The sequence below is a fragment of the Schistocerca serialis genome, chromosome 11 (assembly GCF_023864345.2).
Source record: "Schistocerca serialis cubense isolate TAMUIC-IGC-003099 chromosome 11, iqSchSeri2.2, whole genome shotgun sequence".
Lineage (NCBI taxonomy): Eukaryota > Metazoa > Arthropoda > Insecta > Orthoptera > Acrididae > Schistocerca > Schistocerca serialis.
This window is the reverse complement of record NC_064648.1, coordinates 110,996,806-111,019,223: the sequence shown is the minus strand read 5'-3', so window position 1 is coordinate 111,019,223 and position 22,418 is coordinate 110,996,806. Positions and strand designations below refer to the sequence as shown.

The following is a 22,418-nucleotide window of genomic DNA, read 5'->3' as shown; positions in this document are numbered from 1 at the left end:
AGAAGAACACATCTATGGCTGGGAAGTGTAGCACTCAACAAGTGAATTTATTTGCAAGCAGTACACTGCATTCGTTTAGAAGGTAGGTGAATAATAAACAGTTGTGCTGTAAATAGTGTCCTCTATCACGGTCACTATACCTCCCAACCAGTGGAAAAGTATGTAACGTTGGCAGTAAAAGTTATACAAAAAATTTCAGGACAGCACTACGTTTGGTTGCAAGAAGAACACATCTATGGCTGGGAAGTGTAGCACTCAACAAGTGAATTTATTTGCAAGCAGTACACTGCATTCGTTTAGAAGGTAGGTGAATAATAAACAGTTGTGCTGTAAATAGTGTCCTCTATCACGGTCACTATAACTCCCAACCAGTGGAAAAGTATGTAACGTTGGCAGTAAAACTTATACAAAAAATTTCAGGACAGCACTACGTTTGGTTGCAAGAAGAACACATCTATGGCTGGGAAGTGTAGCACTCAACAAGTGAATTTATTTGCAAGCAGTACACTGCATTCGTTTAGAAGGTAGGTGAATAATAAACAGTTGTGCTGTAAATAGTGTCCTCTATCACGGTCACTATACCTCCCAACCAGTGGAAAAGTATGTAACGTTGGCAGTAAAACTTATACAAAAAATTTCAGGACAGCACTACGTTTGGTTGCAAGAAGAACACATCTATGGCTGGGAAGTGTAGCACTCAACAAGTGAATTTATTTGCAAGCAGTACACTGCATTCGTTTAGAAGGTAGGTGAATAATAAACAGTTGTGCTGTAAATAGTGTCCTCTATCACGGTCACTATACCTCCCAACCAGTGGAAAAGTATGTAACGTTGGCAGTAAAACTTATACAAAAAATTTCAGGACAGCACTACGTTTGGTTGCAAGAAGAACACATCTATGGCTGGGAAGTGTAGCACTCAACAAGTGAATTTATTTGCAAGCAGTACACTGCATTCGTTTAGAAGGTAGGTGAATAATAAACAGTTGTGCTGTAAATAGTGTCCTCTATCACGGTCACTATACCTCCCAACCAGTGGAAAAGTATGTAACGTTGGCAGTAAAACTTATACAAAAAATTTCAGGACAGCACTACGTTTGGTTGCAAGAAGAACACATCTATGGCTGGGAAGTGTAGCACTCAACAAGTGAATTTATTTGCAAGCAGTACACTGCATTCGTTTAGAAGGTAGGTGAATAATAAACAGTTGTGCTGTAAATAGTGTCCTCTATCACGGTCACTATACCTCCCAACCAGTGGAAAAGTATGTAACGTTGGCAGTAAAACTTATACAAAAAATTTCAGGACAGCACTACGTTTGGTTGCAAGAAGAACACATCTATGGCTGGGAAGTGTAGCACTCAACAAGTGAATTTATTTGCAAGCAGTACACTGCATTCGTTTAGAAGGTAGGTGAATAATAAACAGTTGTGCTGTAAATAGTGTCCTCTATCACGGTCACTATACCTCCCAACCAGTGGAAAAGTATGTAACGTTGGCAGTAAAACTTATACAAAAAATTTCAGGACAGCACTACGTTTGGTTGCAAGAAGAACACATCTATGGCTGGGAAGTGTAGCACTCAACAAGTGAATTTATTTGCAAGCAGTGGGCTGTTCATAAAAATAAAATACTTGCTAAACATAAAGGGAGCTTAAATTTCAACACAAAAGCACAGTTATAGATGTTACATGGAGGTAATGCAAATTTTTCTATAGTGCTGTTCAATCTCTCATTCATCTCATGTACCTCCCATCACTTCCTACAGCAATGTGTGGAAGTATATTTGAGGGAGGTGGATGGTTTGAATTCACTTGCGACAAACATACGATTAGAAACCGAATCAATGGCCATTTTTGGAGAAAACGAATGGGCTGTTCATAAAAATAAAATACTTGCTAAACATAAAGGGAGCTTAAATTTCAACACAAAAGCACAGTTATAGATGTTACATGGAGGTAATGCAAATTTTTCTATAGTGCTGTTCAATCTCTCATTCATCTCATGTACCTCCCATCACCTCCTACAGCAATGTGTGGAAGTATTTTTCTACTTTTTAAGCTTTGTAGATCTCACCTACATGTCTTGAATGTGACGTGTTTGATTTGTTTACTTCAATTAACGACGTTTCTTTCGTTCTTATAAGAATGCTAAACCCTAGCTTGTAAACAGGGATTATTGTCTTTTTCTTACAGCACTCAAGTAAAGAGGAAGAAAACTGATGAGTAGAGCATACGTTCATCATGTGTAGTTTATGGGAAGATAACATATTTATACAGACGTAATTCCATTTTTATTCGTTTCTTGAACAGGATCTCACTATCCGTTGCTACAAAATGTAAGGATTTATTTTGTTGTTAATAGTCTCTGCATACACATTCAGCGAGAGAATGTATCGGTTTGAGGATATTATTGTACCTAAGCAGTCTACAGTCGCTGAGATGCAGTAAATTACGTACCTGTCGTATATGAAACACGTTGTCTGAAGGAATATGAATTCCAACTTTGTCCACTTGTAATGAGTAAGTTTTGACCAGAGCTTCTGAGTACAGTTTCTTCCGTACTCGGATAGAGACGCTTAATAACACTTGCTTCGGTAGTGTCTCCGTCATATAGATATCCAAAATCCGTATCGTAATTAAGGCGATACCGTTCATGATGATTACTCGTTTCGTGCAATGTCTGAGAAAGAAAATGCCCACAAAAATTACTTAGGATATCACTTTAAAGGATGCAAACAGAGGCAAAAGGAACAAATCATTCATAGAGAAATATAAAAATTTAGATACCAACAGTGTATTATTATTTCACATTTTAATGACTAAACGTATGTTAAAGAGGAGTTATCTACATTATCATTTTTGGCTTAAAGCCAGCAAAACTCTTTAAATGAAAGAACACAAGACTTCCCTTTTCTGATATTGCTAAGCATTCGTTTTTGCTTTTCGGCTTCCAAGGATAACGCTAATGTCAACCTAATGCTGGAAGTCCAGTCCAACTGCTTTTGGTATATGACTGGCTGCAAAAGTCTTCTGCCTCCTTATATTAAATAAATTCCTGCAGACTTACGCAACTGCCTTTGCACCATTTTTCCTAGACAACTTAAATTATCCATCGACAGTACGCAAGTTTGATAGGAATTAAACAGACCAGTAACAGAACACAAGGCACTTATCGAAACATTTAAATTCTTCATTAACACGCGAGGATAAGCACCTGACGTGTCCAGACAGAACATACTGGGATGGTCGTGTTATATAATTTATATAGTACCAGAAATTATCGGCAATCACTTGTAAACTTCCCAGCTAAACACCTTTGCTAAAGGACTGAAGAAGGACTCACCCATGAGAAGGTGTGCATATCTGAACCAAAGTAAGGTATTTAATTTTGATACAGCCTGCCCCTTGAGACATGCTGTGTGGGGGAGGGGGGGAGGCTGGTGGATATGGCAGCAGAATTGAATTCGTAATTAGTGGAGTAAGGCTAGAAAACCGTAATGTCACACCCTTCATAACCTGGTTACCAAATTGCAAATTCCAGCAGGATAACGCAAGATCCCAGAATACGGTTCACGTCTCTCATAGCTTGAAGAATTTACGGATGCTAGACTGGCCTGCTCTGTCCCCTGTGTGGCTCACGTGGTACATGTCTGGGATGAAAGCGAAATCCACACACACTACCATCCCTGTATGTCATCAGCAATGTTCATGAAATGAATAAGCGTGGTCTATAGATACGGCTGTTCTTTCACTCCACATCGAAAACAAAATTTATTCGTGCCTGTAGGGATTATACCTGGTACTGATATTGATAATGGGCATCAGTCCTGAGTGGTACAATAGGTTTGCTCACTTAATACTGTTACGTGGTGAACATCTCCAAAAAGTTTGATCGAACTGGACAGGTGCTTCATGGTATAACACTTCTCATTTCAGTCGCTGTACAACATTTACAATGTAAAGTCTCAACGCTTTTCGCTTCAGTGACTTGGTAGAGGTATATACCCTTCCCAACAAAAATGAAACACAAAGGGTACATACGCCGCATGCCTTACTACCGTTATGTCGCTACTTGTATTTGTTTATATTTTTTATTGCGCGTCATACTCTATATTTGCATCAATGAACGATATAGAAGTGCGTACGTCATAAAAATGGGATCACCTTTCAGAATTTCAGCTACAGCTTAGGTCGAGTAAGATGTATTTTAGTCTTGCCTGTCCCCAGTGCTGCCAAATGCTCCAACAGAAACGACACCCTGGTTCAGTTTCCTTTCTGTTGAGAGTGAAACAAAACTGTACGGCGCGTAAGCATTACCTCGTTACAAGTTTAACAACATTAATCTCCTTATCTTACACAACAGACAGGTATGTGTTAGTGTGGACACGTGTCGTAGTGTACGGAAGTGTTCTTCTGCATTCATTAGAACTCTACAGTTTACTGTCGATGTTTTCATTTCCAGAGGGGACTACGCTTTAATGCTTTCAAATATTACTTTCCCAAATTATAATATGCTAAGAGATGAACAAAAAATAATTCCTACAATTAACAATGAAGGCTCTCTCTGGCATGGCTCTCTCTGGCATGGTGAATGGGGATTCGGTGCCTAACTTTGATAGCGTCAAGACATATATCAGTGGATGACAATAGTTAATTTTCAACCATCGAAGTAGAGTCATGTACACTTCACTTTTATTTACAAAAATGAAACTGCCCGCCGCGCGGAGTGGCCGCGCGGTCTCAGCCGCCATGTCACGGACAGCGCGGCCGCTCCCGCCGGAGGTTCGAGTCCTCCCTCGGGCATGGGTGTCTCTGTTGTTCTTGGCATAAGTTAGTTTAAGTTAGTGTGTAAGCTTAGGGACTGTTGAGCCCAGCAGTTTTGTCCTTTGAGAATTCACACACATTTGAACATTGGCCCTATGTACAACCTTTATTCGCATTTTTTTTTTGTGGAGGGATGTATATTTAACGTAACAGACTCACAGCAATTAGCTTTGCATACCATTTCTCCTACCTTTTCAATTTGCTCCTCTTATTGATATTATGCCCCAGATATCGTTAGTTATTAATTTATTGATTCAATGATTGTTTTCCCTAAATTGCATCAACGTCAGTGACTTCCAATATTGTGTAACAAGGCAGAAGAAGTGAATGCTAGATCTGTCGTAGACTGTACTAAAAATCAGTTACTTACTGTTATTCTGCCCATTTTCTTAAATACAAGAAATTTATCTATATGATTTTTAATGTACTAAAATTTACAAGACCATTGTCTGAAAGTACTTGCATGGACTGTAGTGTTATATACAACTTCTAAATGGTGGAACTACTTCTAGGTAGTTCCCACACAGGGAAGTGTGGTAGGTCCGCTGTTGTTTTCTATCTACATAAATGACCTTTTGGATAGGGTGGATAGCAATGTGCGGCTGTTTGCTGACGATGCTGTGATGTATGGGAAGGTGTCGTAGTTGAGTGACTGTAGGAGGATACAAGATGACTTGGACAGGATTTGTGATTGGTGTAAAGAATGGCAGCTAACTCTAAATATAGATAAATGTAAATGAATGCAGATGAATAGGAAAAAGAATACAGTGATGTTTGAATATTCCATTAGCAGTGTAGCGCTTGGCACAGTACGTCGATTAAGTATTTGGGCGTAACATTGCAGAGCGATAGGAAGTGGGCCAAGCATGTAATGGCAGTTGTGGGGAAGGAGGATAGTCGTCTTCGGTTCATTGGTTGAATTTTGGGAAGATGTGGCTCATCTGTAAAGGAGACCGCTTATAAAACACTGATACTACCTATTCTTGAGTACTGCTCAGCACTTGGGATCCCTATCAGGTCGGACTGAGGGAGGACATAGAAGCAATTCAGAGGCGGGCAGCTAGATTTGTTACTGGTAGGTTAAATCATCACGCGTTACGGAAATGCTTCAGGAACTCGGGTGGGAGTCTCTGGAGGAATGGAGGCGTTCTTTTCGTGAATCGCTACTGACGAAATTTAGAGAACCAGCATCTCCGGCTGACTGCAGTACAATTTTACTACCACCAACTTACATTTCGCGGAAAGACCACAAAGATAAGATAAGAGAGATTAGGGCTCGTACAGAGGCATATATGCAGTCATTTTTCCCTCGTTGTGTTTGGGACTGGAAGATGCTAGTTGTGGTACGAGGTACCCTCCGCCACGCACTGTATGGTGGATTGCGGAGTATGTATGTAGATGTAGATGTAGAAGTACAACAGGCTACCAGTTTTATTATGCAAAGTACCTTTATTGCACTATGTACATGTTTCCATTACTGGCCAGTCTCGACGCTTGGCCGCTTTCAGATGTCTGCGAATACAATGCCAAAAGAACAGTAAACAGGTGAGACACATTGATGAACCACCCTACGCTTCCGTATTACGGTTCTTGTCACATTATTCACATAACGAGGGTGATGCGCGTCCCACATTTAAAACCTGTTTCCTGCTATCTGGAGACTGATATTAATTCCTACAGACACATATCGAACGTTTACATACACACATAAAGAAAAGTTTTTGCATCACCCCGGTTCCCAGAACTCCTGAAGACAGACTTTGACTGTGGATATTGTATCTCAGACAGAAACCCCTGTGACTGTTCAGAGCTCTCACTAAACCCGCCCAGAGATGTAAACAACCATGCATGAGTAGCGCCTATTAGACGGAGGGGGTCCGACAGTCGTTCCACCAGGAAGGAGGTACACGGCCCGTGTTGTCTGTAGTTCAACCGTGCCTAGACGGTCAATACCGCGGTTCGATCGCGTCTGCATTGTTACTTTGTGCTAGGAAGGGCTCTCAGCAAGGAAAGGGTCCAGGCGTCTCGGAGTGAACCGAAGCGATCTTGTTCGGACATGGAAGAGATACAGAGAGACAGGAGCTGTCCATGACATGCCTCGCTTAGTCCACTGCAGTGGATGACCACTACCTACGAATTACAGCTCGCACGAACTCTAACAGCATCGCCACCATGTTGAATAATGCTATTTATGCAGCCACAGGACGTCCTGTTAAGACTCAAACTGCGAGCAATAGGCTGCATGGTGCGCAACTTCACCACCGACGTCCATGGCGAAGTCCATCTTTGCACCACGACACCATGCAGCGCGGTACAGATGGGCCCAACAACATGCCGAATGAACCGCTCAGGATTGGCATCACGTTCCTTTCACCGCGAGTGTCGCATATACCTTCAAGCAGACAATCGTTAGAGACGTGTTTTGAGGCAACGCGGTCAGGCTGAACGCCTTAGACACACTGTCCAGTGAATGCGGCAAGTGGAGGTTCTGTGCCGTTTTGGTGTGGCATTATGTGGGGCCGACGTACGCAGCTGTTGGTCACGGAAGGCGCCGTAACGGATGTACGATACGTGAGTACCATCCTCCGACTGATAGTACACTATTTTCAGCAGCAGATTAGTGAGGCATACGTCTGCATGGACGAGAATTCGCGCCCCCATCGTGCACAGCCTGTGAATGAGTTCCTTCAGGATAACGACATCGCTCGACCAGAGTGGCTAGCATGTTCTCCGGACATGAACCCTATTGTACATGCCTGGGATAGATTGAAAAGGTATGTTTATGGACGACGTGACCCGCCAACCACTCTGAGGGACCTACGCCGAATCACCGTTAAGGAGTGTGACAATCTGGACCAACAGTGCCTTGATGAACTTGTGGATAATATGCCACAATGAATACAGGCACGCATCAATGCAAGAGGAGGTGCAACTGGGTATTAGAGGTACCGGTGTGTACAGCAGTGTGGATCACCGCCTCTGAAGGTCTCGCTGTATGGTGGTACAACATGCAATGTGTGGTTTTCATGAGCAATAATAATGGTGGAAATGATGTTTATGTAGATCTCTGTTCCAATTTTCTGTATAGGATCCGGAACTCTCGGACCCGAGGTGATGCAAAACTTTTTTTGCTGTGTGTAAGACTGTGATAAACAACTGTTCAAACTCTTCAGATGTCCCTGAAATAAATTCAATTTTAGGGACGAAAATACCATTTCACATTTTTCGAAATTATTACAATTATCTAAATGGATAAAAGTAGACTGGTCAGATAACTAACACAATCAGAAACGCAGGACGCAGTGTAGAATAAACAGCAATGTTACAAAGCAGACTCAATGAGTTGGCTCATGCCTTGAGTGTGTGGAAGAATCATTGCAATGATAGTTATGTTCTGGAAATATTGGGGAGAGCGAAGTAGCTGATAAGAAACATGACCCAAATGCAAAGTAATTACAATAATTTTATGAGAAAGAAATGCAAAGAACTGAAATAAAAGATAATTATGAAATGAGCGCACAATACTGCATTAATAGCAAAGGATTATAAATTCTTCTGTTTCACTGAGTACATTTGACAGACAGAAAATTTATTGGAACAAGGGATAAAAGCACAAGCAGATAGCATCAACGACATTAAAGGAGAGATTCGGGTAATTAGTGACACTGCACAAAGTGTAAGACGTCGTGGTGTCCTGACCTTCATTGCTTACATATTCCGCCCTCGCAATCATATTCCGCACATCAAGATGCTTCATTCGAACCCAAACTCGATAAGTTAAAGTCAATGTTGTATGAATTCATGTAAACGATATGCAAATAACTAGTAAATCGCAAATGCGCAATGAGATTGAAATACTCGAGGCTTGCGTACGCACACACATTCCAGACATGACGGTCACTGGAGCTTTTAGTTCGGGAGAGGCAGACCGCGCCTGGGAGGCCAGTCACTTCAGAGGACGATTCAGCTTATCTATGACGGCCGATGACCACCCGTGGAGCGGACAGCATTTGCCCGAGTGAAAGGGGAGAACGACCCCGTGTTCGCCTTAAAAGCAAATTCCGCTACATTGTGTGGGAATGCCCAACCTACACATTCTTTACAAACATAGCATGCAGTTTCAGAGGTTTTCACAGGGAGACAGCAAACGCCAAACGCCGATGCTGCAGATTTCCGGATTGGTCGCCTTTAACGAAACGTCATTCTCCCGTTTTAGAAGAGTAATGCTGATTGACAGACGATATTTCTGACGCCTTGAGCTGAAGGAGTAATGGAAGAGACAAAAAGATATACCCCTTCACGTCTGGTGTGGAGAGGGGCCGTTCCGTTGTAGCTCGTGGAACGAGAACACGTAACGAGAGTGTATACGCTCGTACGTGTACTCAAAAAGTGAGGAACAAGTCTCTCCTCAGTACTTCACTGGGAGAGGACCTTTCTCGAGAGCTAATCGGAGTGCGACTCTATAGTGAGTCCTTGCGATTAAGCGTAGTTTACTGTATTGGCCGCCACACTTATTGTGCAGTGTCAACAGACAGAGTTACAGTTAAATGCCTGCGAGCGAATTTTTGAGTGGCATCGTGGTGGACTGTTTATCTGACCAGTGTACCACGCCAATAGGTAGACTAGGGGCGAATAGGAGTCCTTGACTTCATCAAGGCGTAGGGAGAGTTTGATTGGCGAAGGTCAATCCAGATAGAACGAGAGTTACCTTATTTGTCAGCAACGAGCGGCGCAGACAGCAGTCATCGCAGCTTACGGTATTGTGTGCTACAGCTCTTGCGAGCCCCATATTTCCTCCACAACAGTACACTTCACTGCATTTCACACGTCACAGCATCAACCGTAACTAACAACACTCTACCAAATAATTATTCAAGTTGAGTAGGCGCGACTCTCAGCCATTCTGCCAAGTCAATAACAATCTTAAACTTTGTATAAAAATTTCATTAGTAAATCCTATCCTTAAGGGGTAACTTCACATTCTGAAAAGAACACCAAAATAACTTGTTCAGTTCATAAATAAAAGTGCCATTGTGATTTCTCAGAATTTTTTCAAAATAAATAATAAATTTCGTTAGTTTCATGTTTTTCTTACACTAACTAGCACTACTCCAGTACCAAAGTATCCCACTAGTTACGTAAGAAATGTTGTGAATTTTTTGTGTCATTTCCTTCCAGTGGACGACTCCAGAAGATTTTTATTGCTAAAAGTTTTTCAGGCATTTCTATTTAGAACGTTAGGAGCGTCTGTCTGACTTCTGTAGTAGTGTGGGGGTGGAAATGGCATCTTGCAGGAGCCAAAGTGTAAAGGGTACATCTCTGATTAATCCGTTGCGCGGAATGACAAAATAGCACTCACAGACTCACAAAGGGATTAAAGGAATAGATTAAGAATTCGACAGAGTAAATGCAAAGTAAATTTAAATATTTCAGAAAAAAGTGAATAACTTTGGTGCTGGAGCCAAAAATATTCTAGTTATTTAGAAAAAGGAATGCTGAGAAGAGAATGAACCTGAAAACCATTTAAGAATCAAGTCAAACCTGCAAAGACAAACAACTGGGTGTGGAGAAGTGCTATGTCTGCTAGAGAGGGAGTTGAAGTTAGGTGGGTAAAAGGGATAGATAATAGAGAAAGAAATCGAGGAACTGTAGAAAAAGACAGCATTAGTTTACTCAGTTGCTTAATAAACTGCACTATGCTAAATGAGATTTGGAGGGTACATATGTGGGAGGCATGAGCTCAGCAGGAATGGTATCGTGTAGTACAGTGTGGTATTGTTTTATTAATTAGAAATGTAAGGCAGTAGGGATTTTACATTCTGAACTTTCAATAGGGCTGTTATAGAACATTTATCAAGTAAATGGCATGAAAAATGAAAGGAAATTTATTTTGTAGAAGTCTATTGCAGGTTAATGGCGTTTCATGCACTTGTGGAGCGAAAAAGAAGCTTCGCAATTTTAAGGACTTCCAAGATTAAACTATGGTAGCTCACTTTACCAAAGGAAGACCAAGAAGAGCTAAAATTGAGTTTAAGAAGACATCTGCTTAAAACGAGCGTACTATGTTAATCGGATACTACTTTGAAGAAATATTAAAGAAAGTGTAACACCTATGTTGTAGCTCAGATACTGAAAATATAATAGAAATTTCGTGCAGGTAATTATATACATCCACATAAATAGGCTGTAAGCCAAATGACTTTCAGTGGCAGAGCGTACTTCTGGTACCACTAACTGATCCCCTCTTCCTGGTTCCATTCGTGAATGGCTCGTTGGAAAAATGATTGTCAGTAAGCCTCTGTATTAGCTATAATTTCTCGAATTTTCTCGTTGTGGTAGTTTCACGAGACGTATGTCGGAGGAGGTAATACGTTTTCCGACTCCTCCCGGAACGCACAGTAGTTCTCACAGTGACGCACAATTCCTCTCATGTGGCGCCTGCCACTGGAATTAGTTGAGTATGTCTGCAACGCTCTCGCACCGACAAAATAACCCCTCCCTCCCTCTCTTCTCCCCCCTCTCCCCCCTCACTCTCCCACTCACTCTCTCTCTCTCTCTCTCACTGTGTCTCTCTCTCTTCTATCAGTCCTAGTAGGTAATGATAGGAGATAGATAAACTGCGCTCAGGAATCGGTCGAACAAGTTCGTCTTGTGTGGAAGAGTTACATTTCCCTCAGAGTCGCCCTCAATCTACTATCTCCTTTTCGTGCTATTTGTGTTATCTGGTCACTCCGCTTAAGATCGCTTCGGATGGTAACTCCCACACAGTTTATAGAAGAATAACTTCTTATCAATAATTATGCAGAACTGCAAATTTTTTTCCTGGATATGTGTAAAATTTTGCATTTATTTACATTCATGATGAACAGGCAGCCCATGCACAAACGTTTTCAATCCTTCTATCTAAATAATCGAATGATTTGAAGGACGCAAATGAAGCAACGTCCATCTAGACGTCAGCAGTGTATCATTAGGGACAGACCTCCTAGGGCTGGCACCCCTTGCCTCCCCAGACCCAAAGAATTGGTGCTGGGGGACCTACAGTTCGATGTGGGTACTGAAACCTTGTGCTACTTGCCTGTTTCCGCATTAACAAAAAATACAATGGGTGAAACATGAAATAGGTAACAGAAAAATCGACTGATGGTTAAATGGCAAGCCTCTGATTTTGTAGTCTGACACTTACCTGCTTAGCTATCGAGCCACACTTTTAGCAGGACGCTTAACAAAATACGTTTTCAGTTACCTTCAAGATTCGTAGGGATCCAGGTGAAACCTAGTTTTTGTAATGGGGTACAATTATCAATAAGGTTCAAATCCACTACAAAGTGAATGTAACAATAGCAAAAATTTAAAAAACTGGCTGTGTATTGCTTATATTTTCCAGGTTTAAAAATATAAACTGTAGCAATCAATTTAATATAGTTGTAGCACAACGTTAATATTGCTCCTAGGCAAAATTCTAATAAATCACCGACTTACTTACAAGGGAACCTCCCCATCGCACCCCCCTCAGAATTAGTTATAAGTTGGCACAGTGGATAGGCCTTGAAAAACTGAACACACATCAATCGAGAAAACAGGAAGAAGTTGTATGGAACTATGAAAAAATAAGCAAAATATACAAACTGAGTAGTCCATGTGTAAGATAGGTTGTCCCGTGGTTAATTTGTGCAGCTGTGGAGCGATAGGTCGTTGGTTCAAGTCTTCCCTCGGGAGAAAATTTTTATTTTTATTTTCAGACAATTATCAAAGTTCAGGCACTCACATATAATCAACTTCGCTCTTCAAAATTCCAGGACATTTTCAGATTTGCTTGGACATATGCAGGATTTGACGGTTTACACACGGAAAAATTTGAAAACGTTAAAAACATATGTTGTGACAGAGCACAGACAAAACTGTGCAACTGTGAAACTGGTGCATTCATTTGTTGCAGTTTATGTGACAAACTCTTATGTTTTCACACTTTTTTGGAAGTGATTATCACATCCACAAGAAAACCTAAATTGGGCAAGGTAGACGAATCTTTTTACCCATTCACCAAGTGTACAAGTTAGGTGGGTCGACAACATATTCCTGTCATGTGACGCACATGCCATCACCAGTGTCGTATAGAATATATCAGACGTGTTTTCCTGTGGAGAAATCGGTTGACCTATGACCTTGCAATCAAATGTTTTCGGTTTCCATTGGACAGGCACGTCCTTTCGGCTACTAATCGCACGGGTTTGCGGTGCGGTCGCAAAACACAGACACTAAACTTATTACAGTGAACAGAGACGTCAATGAACGAACGGACAGATCATAACTTTGCGAAAATAAAGAAAGAAAAATTTTCACTCTTGGGAAGATTTGAACCAGGAACCTCTCGTTCCACAGTTGCTCACGCTATCCACGGGACCACTGCGCTCCTGAACGCAGATTGTCCTAGACGTTGCCTATCTTGCACATGGACTATATATATATATATATATATATATATATATATATATATATATATATATATATATATTTTGCTTATTTTTTCATAGTTCCACGCAACTTCTTCCTGTTTTCTCGATTGATCTGTGTTCAGTTTATCAAGGCCTATCCACTGTGCCAACTTATAACTAAATCTGAGGGGGGTGCGATGGGGAGGTTCCCTTGTTAGAGATTTACTCAGTCATTAATTTAGTTTATTTTCCACTGCGTGAGCAAGTTCAACTAAATTTTACACTTAATACAAGTCAGTTTGTATCCCAATACTGTAACATTTCCAAGTCAAAGATATAATTTGTTACTTACGATTTCTACAATATGACCCTTTGGTGCTTTTATCAGCCACCGACAATAACTGTTACGGATAGTAAACTCTCCTGAAGTTCCTGACAAAACAAAGTCACATCCTGGAATCTCAGTGCAGATAGTGGGGCTTGTGAGAGTGTATCCTTCATTACAAGAGCAAACTGTTTCATATTCCACGGTTTCACATTTCTGTGAGCAGTTACCATTATTTTCTATACAGCGATCATCGTGAGGCATTGCTGAAACAAAAACCATAAATTCTGAAATAGGGTAAGTAACGTCACCTGGAAAATTTATAATAATAGCATAAATTTCTAAGAAATATATTAAAATATTTCCAAATGTATATTATCAATATTCCCTTTTAAAATGAATGTTGTACTAAACAATTACAAATCAGAGTGGCAGCTTTAACTTTGACAGAGCTCAGAACATGAGTTCTCTTCCAAATCGTTCTTCATTCGTAATATGGGAAGTAGTAAAGCCGTAGATCAGAGAAAACAAAATGAATGAAAGCACAGTATCCGGAAATTTACCTTGCAGCCTATATTACAGATTCGAAGTGGACGTTTGGGCCATCAACAGACTGAAACGTATATTTCTTGCTACAGTCTCTCAAATATTGCTTCTGTGATTGAATTAATAACTTCACTCATAAAACGTGTTACGTTATTACGTCTACCATTCCAGCACTTCATACAATTCTGAACCGATGTTTTAGAAAGTAAACCGACCACAGAGAAGCAAATCGATTCTATGAAAACAACAGTCACAAATGACGAGAGTTCCATCAAAATAATTTGTAAGGAGACACAATTTTTCTTTCCAACTTGACGCACATGTGATAGGTATAATCTGACAGGCGACTTGGGTAATGAACATTAGTACGTTTTGTTCATTGGAGCCTGTTTTCTATGGTAAAATTGTATATTAGGATCGATGATCAAAATGGACTACACGGGCATACAGAAATACCCTTTTCTCTTTAACCCAATATATAAACTATCAGAGAAAAAATGATAGAGAGAGAAAGAGAGATACAACAACAAAGAAAATTGCAAATGAGCTTCAGGTTTGTGTAGCTGTCACACGAATACGCCAGGTTGATGTTTCTGTTTTTAACCTAGAGGGCAGGATCCCTAGCATATCCTCACTGAACGTATTAGGCAAATTGCTTGTTACAGTACTCCATCTCTTGTACAGTTTCCCGAAATTCCTTCCGCCAGTGAATTTCTAACTGGGAATCTGTACCTCATGTTTTCTTAATTCCTATGGCATAAATGTTCCTTCCATTTTCTCCTCCTTTGATTTATTTTTTCTTTTAGGTTATACATTCCTAAAAATTGTCGTATATCTTCATTCTATTTATATTCTTCCGTTGAACATCCTTCCATTCTTCTCAGAATGCTCGTTTCTGGAGCCTGTATTCTTGTTTCTTGGTGTATTGTTGTTGTCCAAGCTGCACTTCCCCGTGTACTGGTTGGTGCTATTATGTTTCGATAAGCATCACCTAGGATTCTTTCTTGGCTTTATTCTGAAAGTTTTATACCACGATTCTCATATGAAATAAAATTTAATTTTTATTTCACTTCATACCTTTGTTCATATGTGATATCACAGTCCAGATATCTAAAATTTCTTATTACCTCCAACATTTTGTTATTCAAGAGCATTTTTGATCTTACTGCTTGTATGCGCTACAACGACCTACCTTTCGTTTTATCTACATAGATTTTTACGTTGTAACCTGAAGCCATCTGGTGCAACTTACACAACTCCACCAGAACGTTGTCTCAATTCTCTACAATCAGAACTAAGTCATCTCTATATACAAAAAGCAAAGTCCTGCGTAACTGACACACTGATTCATCTTCCCCAGCCCAAACGCTAAGGATACATACTTAAAATCTTATACTGTAGCGAAATACCTACTTTAAGTCGATGGAATAGGGTGATACACCATGTGATCAAAAGTATCTGGACACCTGGTTGAAAATGACTTACAAGTTCGTAGCGCCCCCCATTGGTTCCAACGGTCTGTGCACTATGGGACTTAGCATCTGAGATCATCAGTCCTCTAGAACTTAGTACTACTTAAACCTAACTAAGCTAAGGACATCACACACAACCATGCCCAAAGCAGGATTCGAACCTGCAACTGTAGCGGTCCCACGGTTCCACACTGAAACACCTAGAACCGCTCGGCCACTCCGGCCGGCCTGTAAGCATTGTTTACCTTCTAAATCATTCTCTATATTGCTAATAGAGCGTTCCCAAGAATGCTTTTGAAGTGATGTTATTTATTATTCCGTAGGACCAAATTGAGGAGCAAATATCCAAGGTCATGGAACTTTTCAGTATACGGAATTACAACACAATAGTAATAACAGATAAAAATAAAATGTTTATGAACCCGAAAAACGTCAATCCATAAGTTTAAGTAAATGCAATCAACTACACAACCAGAATCAGCTTCATTTTTCAAAGAACTCCTCGACAGAATAGAAGGAGTGACCCATGAGGAAACTCTTCAGTTTCGATTTGAAAGCGCTTGGATTACTGCTAAGGATTTTGAATCTGGTAGCGTACTGAAAGTGGATGCATCAGTATACTGCACACTTTTCTACACAAGAGATAAGGAAGTCCGATGCAACCGATCAAAACGCAGGTTTGAAACAGATGGTGCTATGGTTGGCCCGCTAGATGACGCTGCCATAGGTCAAACGGATATCAACTGCGTTTCTTTTAAGTAGGAACACCCATTTTTTACTACATATTTCGTTCTTTGTAGTTTTTTCGTTTGATGCGTATTTCGTGAGATATTTGGCCGTCACTATCATTGGACAATCCTATATATATATATATATATACTGGGTGGTCCAATGATGTAGTTTCAAAATACCCATACTCGTGATCAGGGGTCGACAACAGTTCGTAAACTTACACCACTTATTGCCCGAACCGCCCGTTTCTGAGCCAAAAATATCCTTTTAGAATGGGAAGAACTACCCCAAATACAATGCCATACGACATAAGCGAATTAAAATAAGCAAAGTAGATTAATTTTAGTTTCGAACGATCACTCACTTCAGATACCGTTTGAATAAGATCCTGAGCGTGGACTTTCCACGACGATTTACTATTTATCTGAACTGTTCAGATTCACTAATCATATAAGCATGCTGTGACATTAAAATGTCTGATTTTGTTGAATTGTGTGATAGAAACTGTAAAGCCTGCGTCTTACTGTGATATTGCGTTAGTTTATTTGCCACAAACCATTAACTTAGGCCATGAACTGCATTATGTTGCAGATAACATCCTTTACTACCAAGCTAGTGTCATCAGCAAACAGAAATAGTTTAGTTACCCGTAATATTAGAGGGCAAATTATTTATATAAATGAGTAACAGGAGTGGCCATAACACTGATCCCTGGGGCAACCCCCCACTTGAATGCACCCTACTCAGACCACACATCACAGCCATTCTCAGGATTATGAATAATAACGTTTGGCTGTCTGTTGCTAAAGCAAGAGGTGAACCAATTTTGAGCTACTCCCTGTCTTACCTAATGGTACAACTTCTGGAGCAATATTTTGTGATCAACACAATCAAAAACCTTAGTTAAATAAAAAATATGCCTAGCGGTCGAGATCTTTTGTTTAACCTACCCAGTACTTCACAGAGAAAAGAGAATATAGCATTTTGAGTTGTTTAACGGCCTCTAAAACTGTACATTTGATAGTAGATTATGTGATTTAAAATAGCTTTAGCAAACGCCGATGGCATAGAAATAGGTCTAAAATTGTCTACATTGTCCCTTTATCCCTTTTTTTAAGGCGGATTTACTACTGAGTACTTTAATCGTTCAGGAAACTGACCATTACGGAAGGAAAAATCACAAATATGGCTAAATACAGGGCTAACGTGCAGTACAGTACTTCAATTTTCTGCTGGGCACTCCATCATATCCATGAGAGTCTTAAGTGTTTTCATTATTCACTCAATCTCACCCTTGTCTTTAGCACAGAGGAGTATTTCAGACATCAATCTCAGAAAGGCATTTGCAAAGAAAGTTATATGATTCCCTGTGGAAACTAAATTTTTATTTAATTCGCCAGAATGCTCAGAAAATGATTGTTAAATACTGTACATGCATTTGTTGTATCAGTAACATAAATATTGTTACTACAAATTGATTTTATATTGTCGACCTTGCGCTGCTGACCATATGGTTTTAATGTTATCCTGTGAATTAGTTATTCTATTTGATACCACATACTCATAGCCTTTCTAATAACGTTTTTAAGCACCTTACAACTGTAGCTTGATTGTGACTACTTCCAACATTTTTATATAATCCCACTTTTTTCTACATGATATACTTATCCTAATAGTCAACCACTTAGGCTGCCTATTACTGCTAGTACCCTGTTTAGAACTTTCTAATGGAAAGGAACTCTCAAAGAGCATGAGAACTGTGTTAAGAAATGCATTATATTTATCATCTATGTTATTGGCACTATAAATTTCCTGCCACTCTTGTTCCTTGACAGGATTCAAAAGGCTGTTGTATTAACTTTCATACATAGCTTATAAATATATGTGACATTTATTTGAGTAGCAGAGCATTTTAATGTTAAAATTCGTGCATCATGGTCTGAAAGGCCATTCAGCCCTTTACTGACAGACTATTTATGTTGGTATTGAAAGCTTCTAGTTTTTCTTTAACTGCTGTTTCCATGTCTTCTTTCCAAATCCTCACTTGTCAACATTTCCTTTGTATCCCTTTTTTTCCCAAACCTAGATATAGCTGTTTCTAAGTTTTTTGCGTTTTCCAAGTCTTCTACCGATACCAAATTTGCTAATGTCATTATTGTTAGACATCTCTTATGCTGTTATCTTCTACAAGGCACTCCTTAAAAACTTGTTCTTCCTTTAGGTCCTAAATTGATTTTTGTAGTTTTCTCCTTCTTGTGTAGATGTCAGTTACTGACAGAAGTAAGAAGTGGTATGATTGATCCAGTATCCACTCTTCACTAGCCTCCGTATGTCTACTCTGTACTTGTAACCCCTTATTTGTTCTTATATTATACGTAATATGCCAACATCGTCCTGCTGAACAGGTGTATTTGTGTACATCATTTCCCCTAAAGTAGCTATTGGAATTTTGAAGCAATGAAACGAAGGAAAATCTCTTAGCATTTTGCCGTTTTCACTACATACATTTTCTTCAAATGTGCCACCTATTTTTAAACTTGTATATTTCCAATTCTATCAATGAGATCCGCTTTGAGTAAAACGTAATTTTTATTATACCTGTTTAATGTCATTCGTAATTGTCTTTGAACGGGAATCGTCAATTTTCTTTCTTCCAGGGCATCTTTAAATCTTTTTTACAGCAATACATTCATTTAGATATTCATAGTCTAGTTTTCTATTATCCCATTTTCTATTACCATAGATGGCAATAATATAATAATTGCAATCCGAAAGAAAGTAGGTGTTGACAGATGTGAAAATTACCGAACTATCAATTAAATAAGTCACAGCTGCAAAATACTGACGCGAATTCTTTACAGACGAATGGAAAAATTGGTAGAAGCCAACCTCGGGGAGGATCAGTTTGGATTCCGTAGAAATGTTGGAACACGTGAGGCAATACTGACCTTACGACTTATGTTAGAAGAAAGATTAAGGAAGGGCAAACCTACGGTGGCAGGGAGCGAAAGGCTATTTACAATTTGTACAGAAACTAGATGGCATTTATAAGGGTCGAGGGGCATGAAAGGGAAGCAGTGGTTGGGAAGGGTGTGAGACAGGATTGTAGCCTCTCCCTGATGTTATTCAATCTGTATATCGAGCAAACAGGAAAGGAAACAAAAGAAAAATTCGGAGTAGGTATTAAAATCCATGGAGAAGAAATAAAAACCTTGAGGTTCGCCGATGACATTGTAATTCTGTCAGAGAAAACAAAGGACTTGGAAGAGCAGTTGAACGGAATGGACAGGGTTTTGAAAGGAGGATATAAGATGAACGTCAACAAAAGGGAAACAATGGTAATGGAATGTAGTCAAATTAAGTCGGGTGATGCTGAGGGAATTAGATTAGGAAATAAGACACTTAAGATAGTGAAGGAGTTTTGCTATTTGGGGAGAAAAATCACTGATGATGCTCGAAGTAGAGAGGGTATAAAATGTAGACTGGCAATGGCTGGGAAGGCGTTTCTGAAGAAGAGAAATTTGCTAATATCGAGTATAGATTTAAGTATCAGGAAGTCGTTTCTGAAAGTATTTGTGTGGAGTGTAACCATGTATGGAAGTGAAACATGGACGATAAATAGTCTGCACAAGAAGAGAATAGAAGCTTTCGAGATGTGGTGCTGCAGAAGAATGCTGAAGATTAGATGGGTAGATCACATAACTAATGAAGAGTTATTGAATAGAATTGGGGAGGAGTTTGTGGCACAACTTGACAAGAAGAAGGGACCAGTTGGTAGGACATGTTCTGAGACATCAAGGGATCACAAATTTAGCAATGAAGGGCAGCGTGGAGGGTAAAAATCGTAGAGGGAGACCAAGGGATGGATACACTAAGCAGATACAGAAGGATGTAGGTTGCAGTAAGCACTGGGAGATGAAGAATCTTGCACAGGATAGAGTAGCATGGAGAGCTATATCAAACCAGTCTCAGGACTGAAGACCACAAGAACAACAACAGATGACAACACCTTTACTTGTTCTTTGTTCTTGTTTTACTCCGCTATAGATGATAATATCGTCATCGACATATTAATTTCGGATTTCTTATCTGTGTCTTCAATCGCCACAAAATCCTTTTCCCTCAAATGTTTAGCTAATTCTGCTTCCTTAAGAGCAAGTCCCCTAACGTTACAGGTGGCGAGTTTCTAAGCTTCATTAAACGGTTTTGTCCCTGTCTCTTGCCTGTGCTGTATCCTGCTAATCCGTTCTGTTTCTGAAGCTAGATTGGACACTATCAGTGATGGTTGAGTCCCTGAATGGGGTACTGAGCCATCACAGTCAAGACTGGTTATGAGGCAGCATTCTCTGAACTTTATCAGGTACAGCCGATAGCTGGCGTAGGTGGGTACCGTGCAGTACTTCCTTTCTACTCAATGTTGTTGTTATTATACAGCCAGTACTCGGTCGTCAGAATGTGGACTGCTAGGCGGGGTACACCGTAGGTGGGTTATGTTGACAGGCAGATGAGAGAGACTGTACACTCGCTTCATGATCGCACTGGTACCCACTAGTCGGCAGGATATACAGAAAATTCACTGTCTGAGATTATAGTCATTAGTCATAGATAGCCGATAGTGATGGATGTATGTATGAGACAGTGAACCGATCTTTGCACAGATTATCACAACTATATCATAAGCAACACCTACGATTTTCATCTCAAATACCATTCGACATGTGTAATAAAAACACATTGTCTTATTTTATGAACCCCTCGTGCTCATTCATAGACAAGAAAATCGGAAGTGAAATGAATGGTTCAAATGGCTCTGAGCACTATGGGACTCAACTGCTGAGGTCATTAGTCCCCTAGAACTTAGAACTAGTTAAACCTAACTAACCTAAGGACATCACAAACATCCATGCCCGAGGCAGGATTCGAACCTGCGACCGTAGCGGTCTTGCGGTTCCAGACTGCAGCGCCTTTAACCGCACGGCCACTTCGGCCGGCCTGAAGTGAAATGAGTGCAGCTGTTTAATGACAATGGAACTAAATATGTACATCCTTTCTAGGCCTAAGGCTTTAGTCACATACACAGTAAAAAGAAACGGAAATATCAACCAGCCATAGCACCAGTGCTAAAATTATTTAAGGAAACGCGTAATTTTATTTCGGAAAATTTGCTTCGGTTTGAAATATGAAATGGGGAATGCGATGAGTGCTATTCTATTAACAATGCCAACAGAAACGAGGCAAAGACACATGTCACAAGAAGTGGTTCAGCACTGCAGAGACAGCAATGTCCCAGTACCATGGCATACTATACAGGGTGAGTCACCTAACATTACCGCTGGATATATTTCGTAAACCACATCAAATACGGACGAACCGATTCCACAGACCGAACGTGAGGAGAGGGGCTAGTGTAATTGTTTAATACAAACCATACAAAAATTAACGGTTGTATGTTTTTTAACACAATCCTACGTTTTTTTAAATGGAAACCCGTTAGTTTGGTTAGCACATCTGAACATATAAACAAATACGTAATCAGTGCCGTTTGTTGCATTGTAAAATGTTAATTACATCCGGAGATATTGTAACCTAAATTTGCTGCACACAATTGCAATCTCTGGCTTAAAGAATGTCGTACACGCAGCAGTACATCTGGTGTAATGTCGCCGCAGGCTGCCACAATACGTTGTTTCATATCCTCTGGGGTTGTAGGCACATCACGGTACACACGGTACATGATGGCCACCACATTGAACATCTATTGGCCCGACATGTCGGGACACACTCTATTCCACTCGGTAATTGAAAACAGAAACCACGTGTGTACGTGTACCTCACCCCTCATGGTAATGTACATGTGCGTCAGTGAAAAAGACCACTAAAAAGGTGTTAGCATGTAGACGTAATGTGCTGTTCCAGTCTCTTCTGTACCTAAGGTCCATCACCGTTCCCTTCGGATCCCTACATGATTTGGTGCTCTCCGATACACACGATCGAACAGCGGAGGAGTGGTACTCAAGCGTCAACTTTAGGTTACAATATCTCCGGATGTAATTAACATTTTACAATGCAACAAACGGCACTGA

The 22,418-nt window shown here is 40.1% G+C and overlaps 1 protein-coding gene across 1 annotated transcript in view; it reads right to left on the bottom strand.

The window, feature by feature from the left end:
* The window catches only part of LOC126426510 (uncharacterized), a 202,339-nt gene that overhangs the window by 76,177 nt on the left and 103,744 nt on the right, over positions 1-22,418 (bottom strand). The window contains exons 6-7 of the mRNA XM_050088416.1: positions 13,613-13,851; positions 2,459-2,681 (exon numbers count right to left, since the gene is read on the bottom strand). Of these exons, the coding sequence (XP_049944373.1) occupies positions 2,459-2,681; positions 13,613-13,851 (462 nt within the window). The remainder of the gene's footprint in view (positions 1-2,458; positions 2,682-13,612; positions 13,852-22,418) is intronic.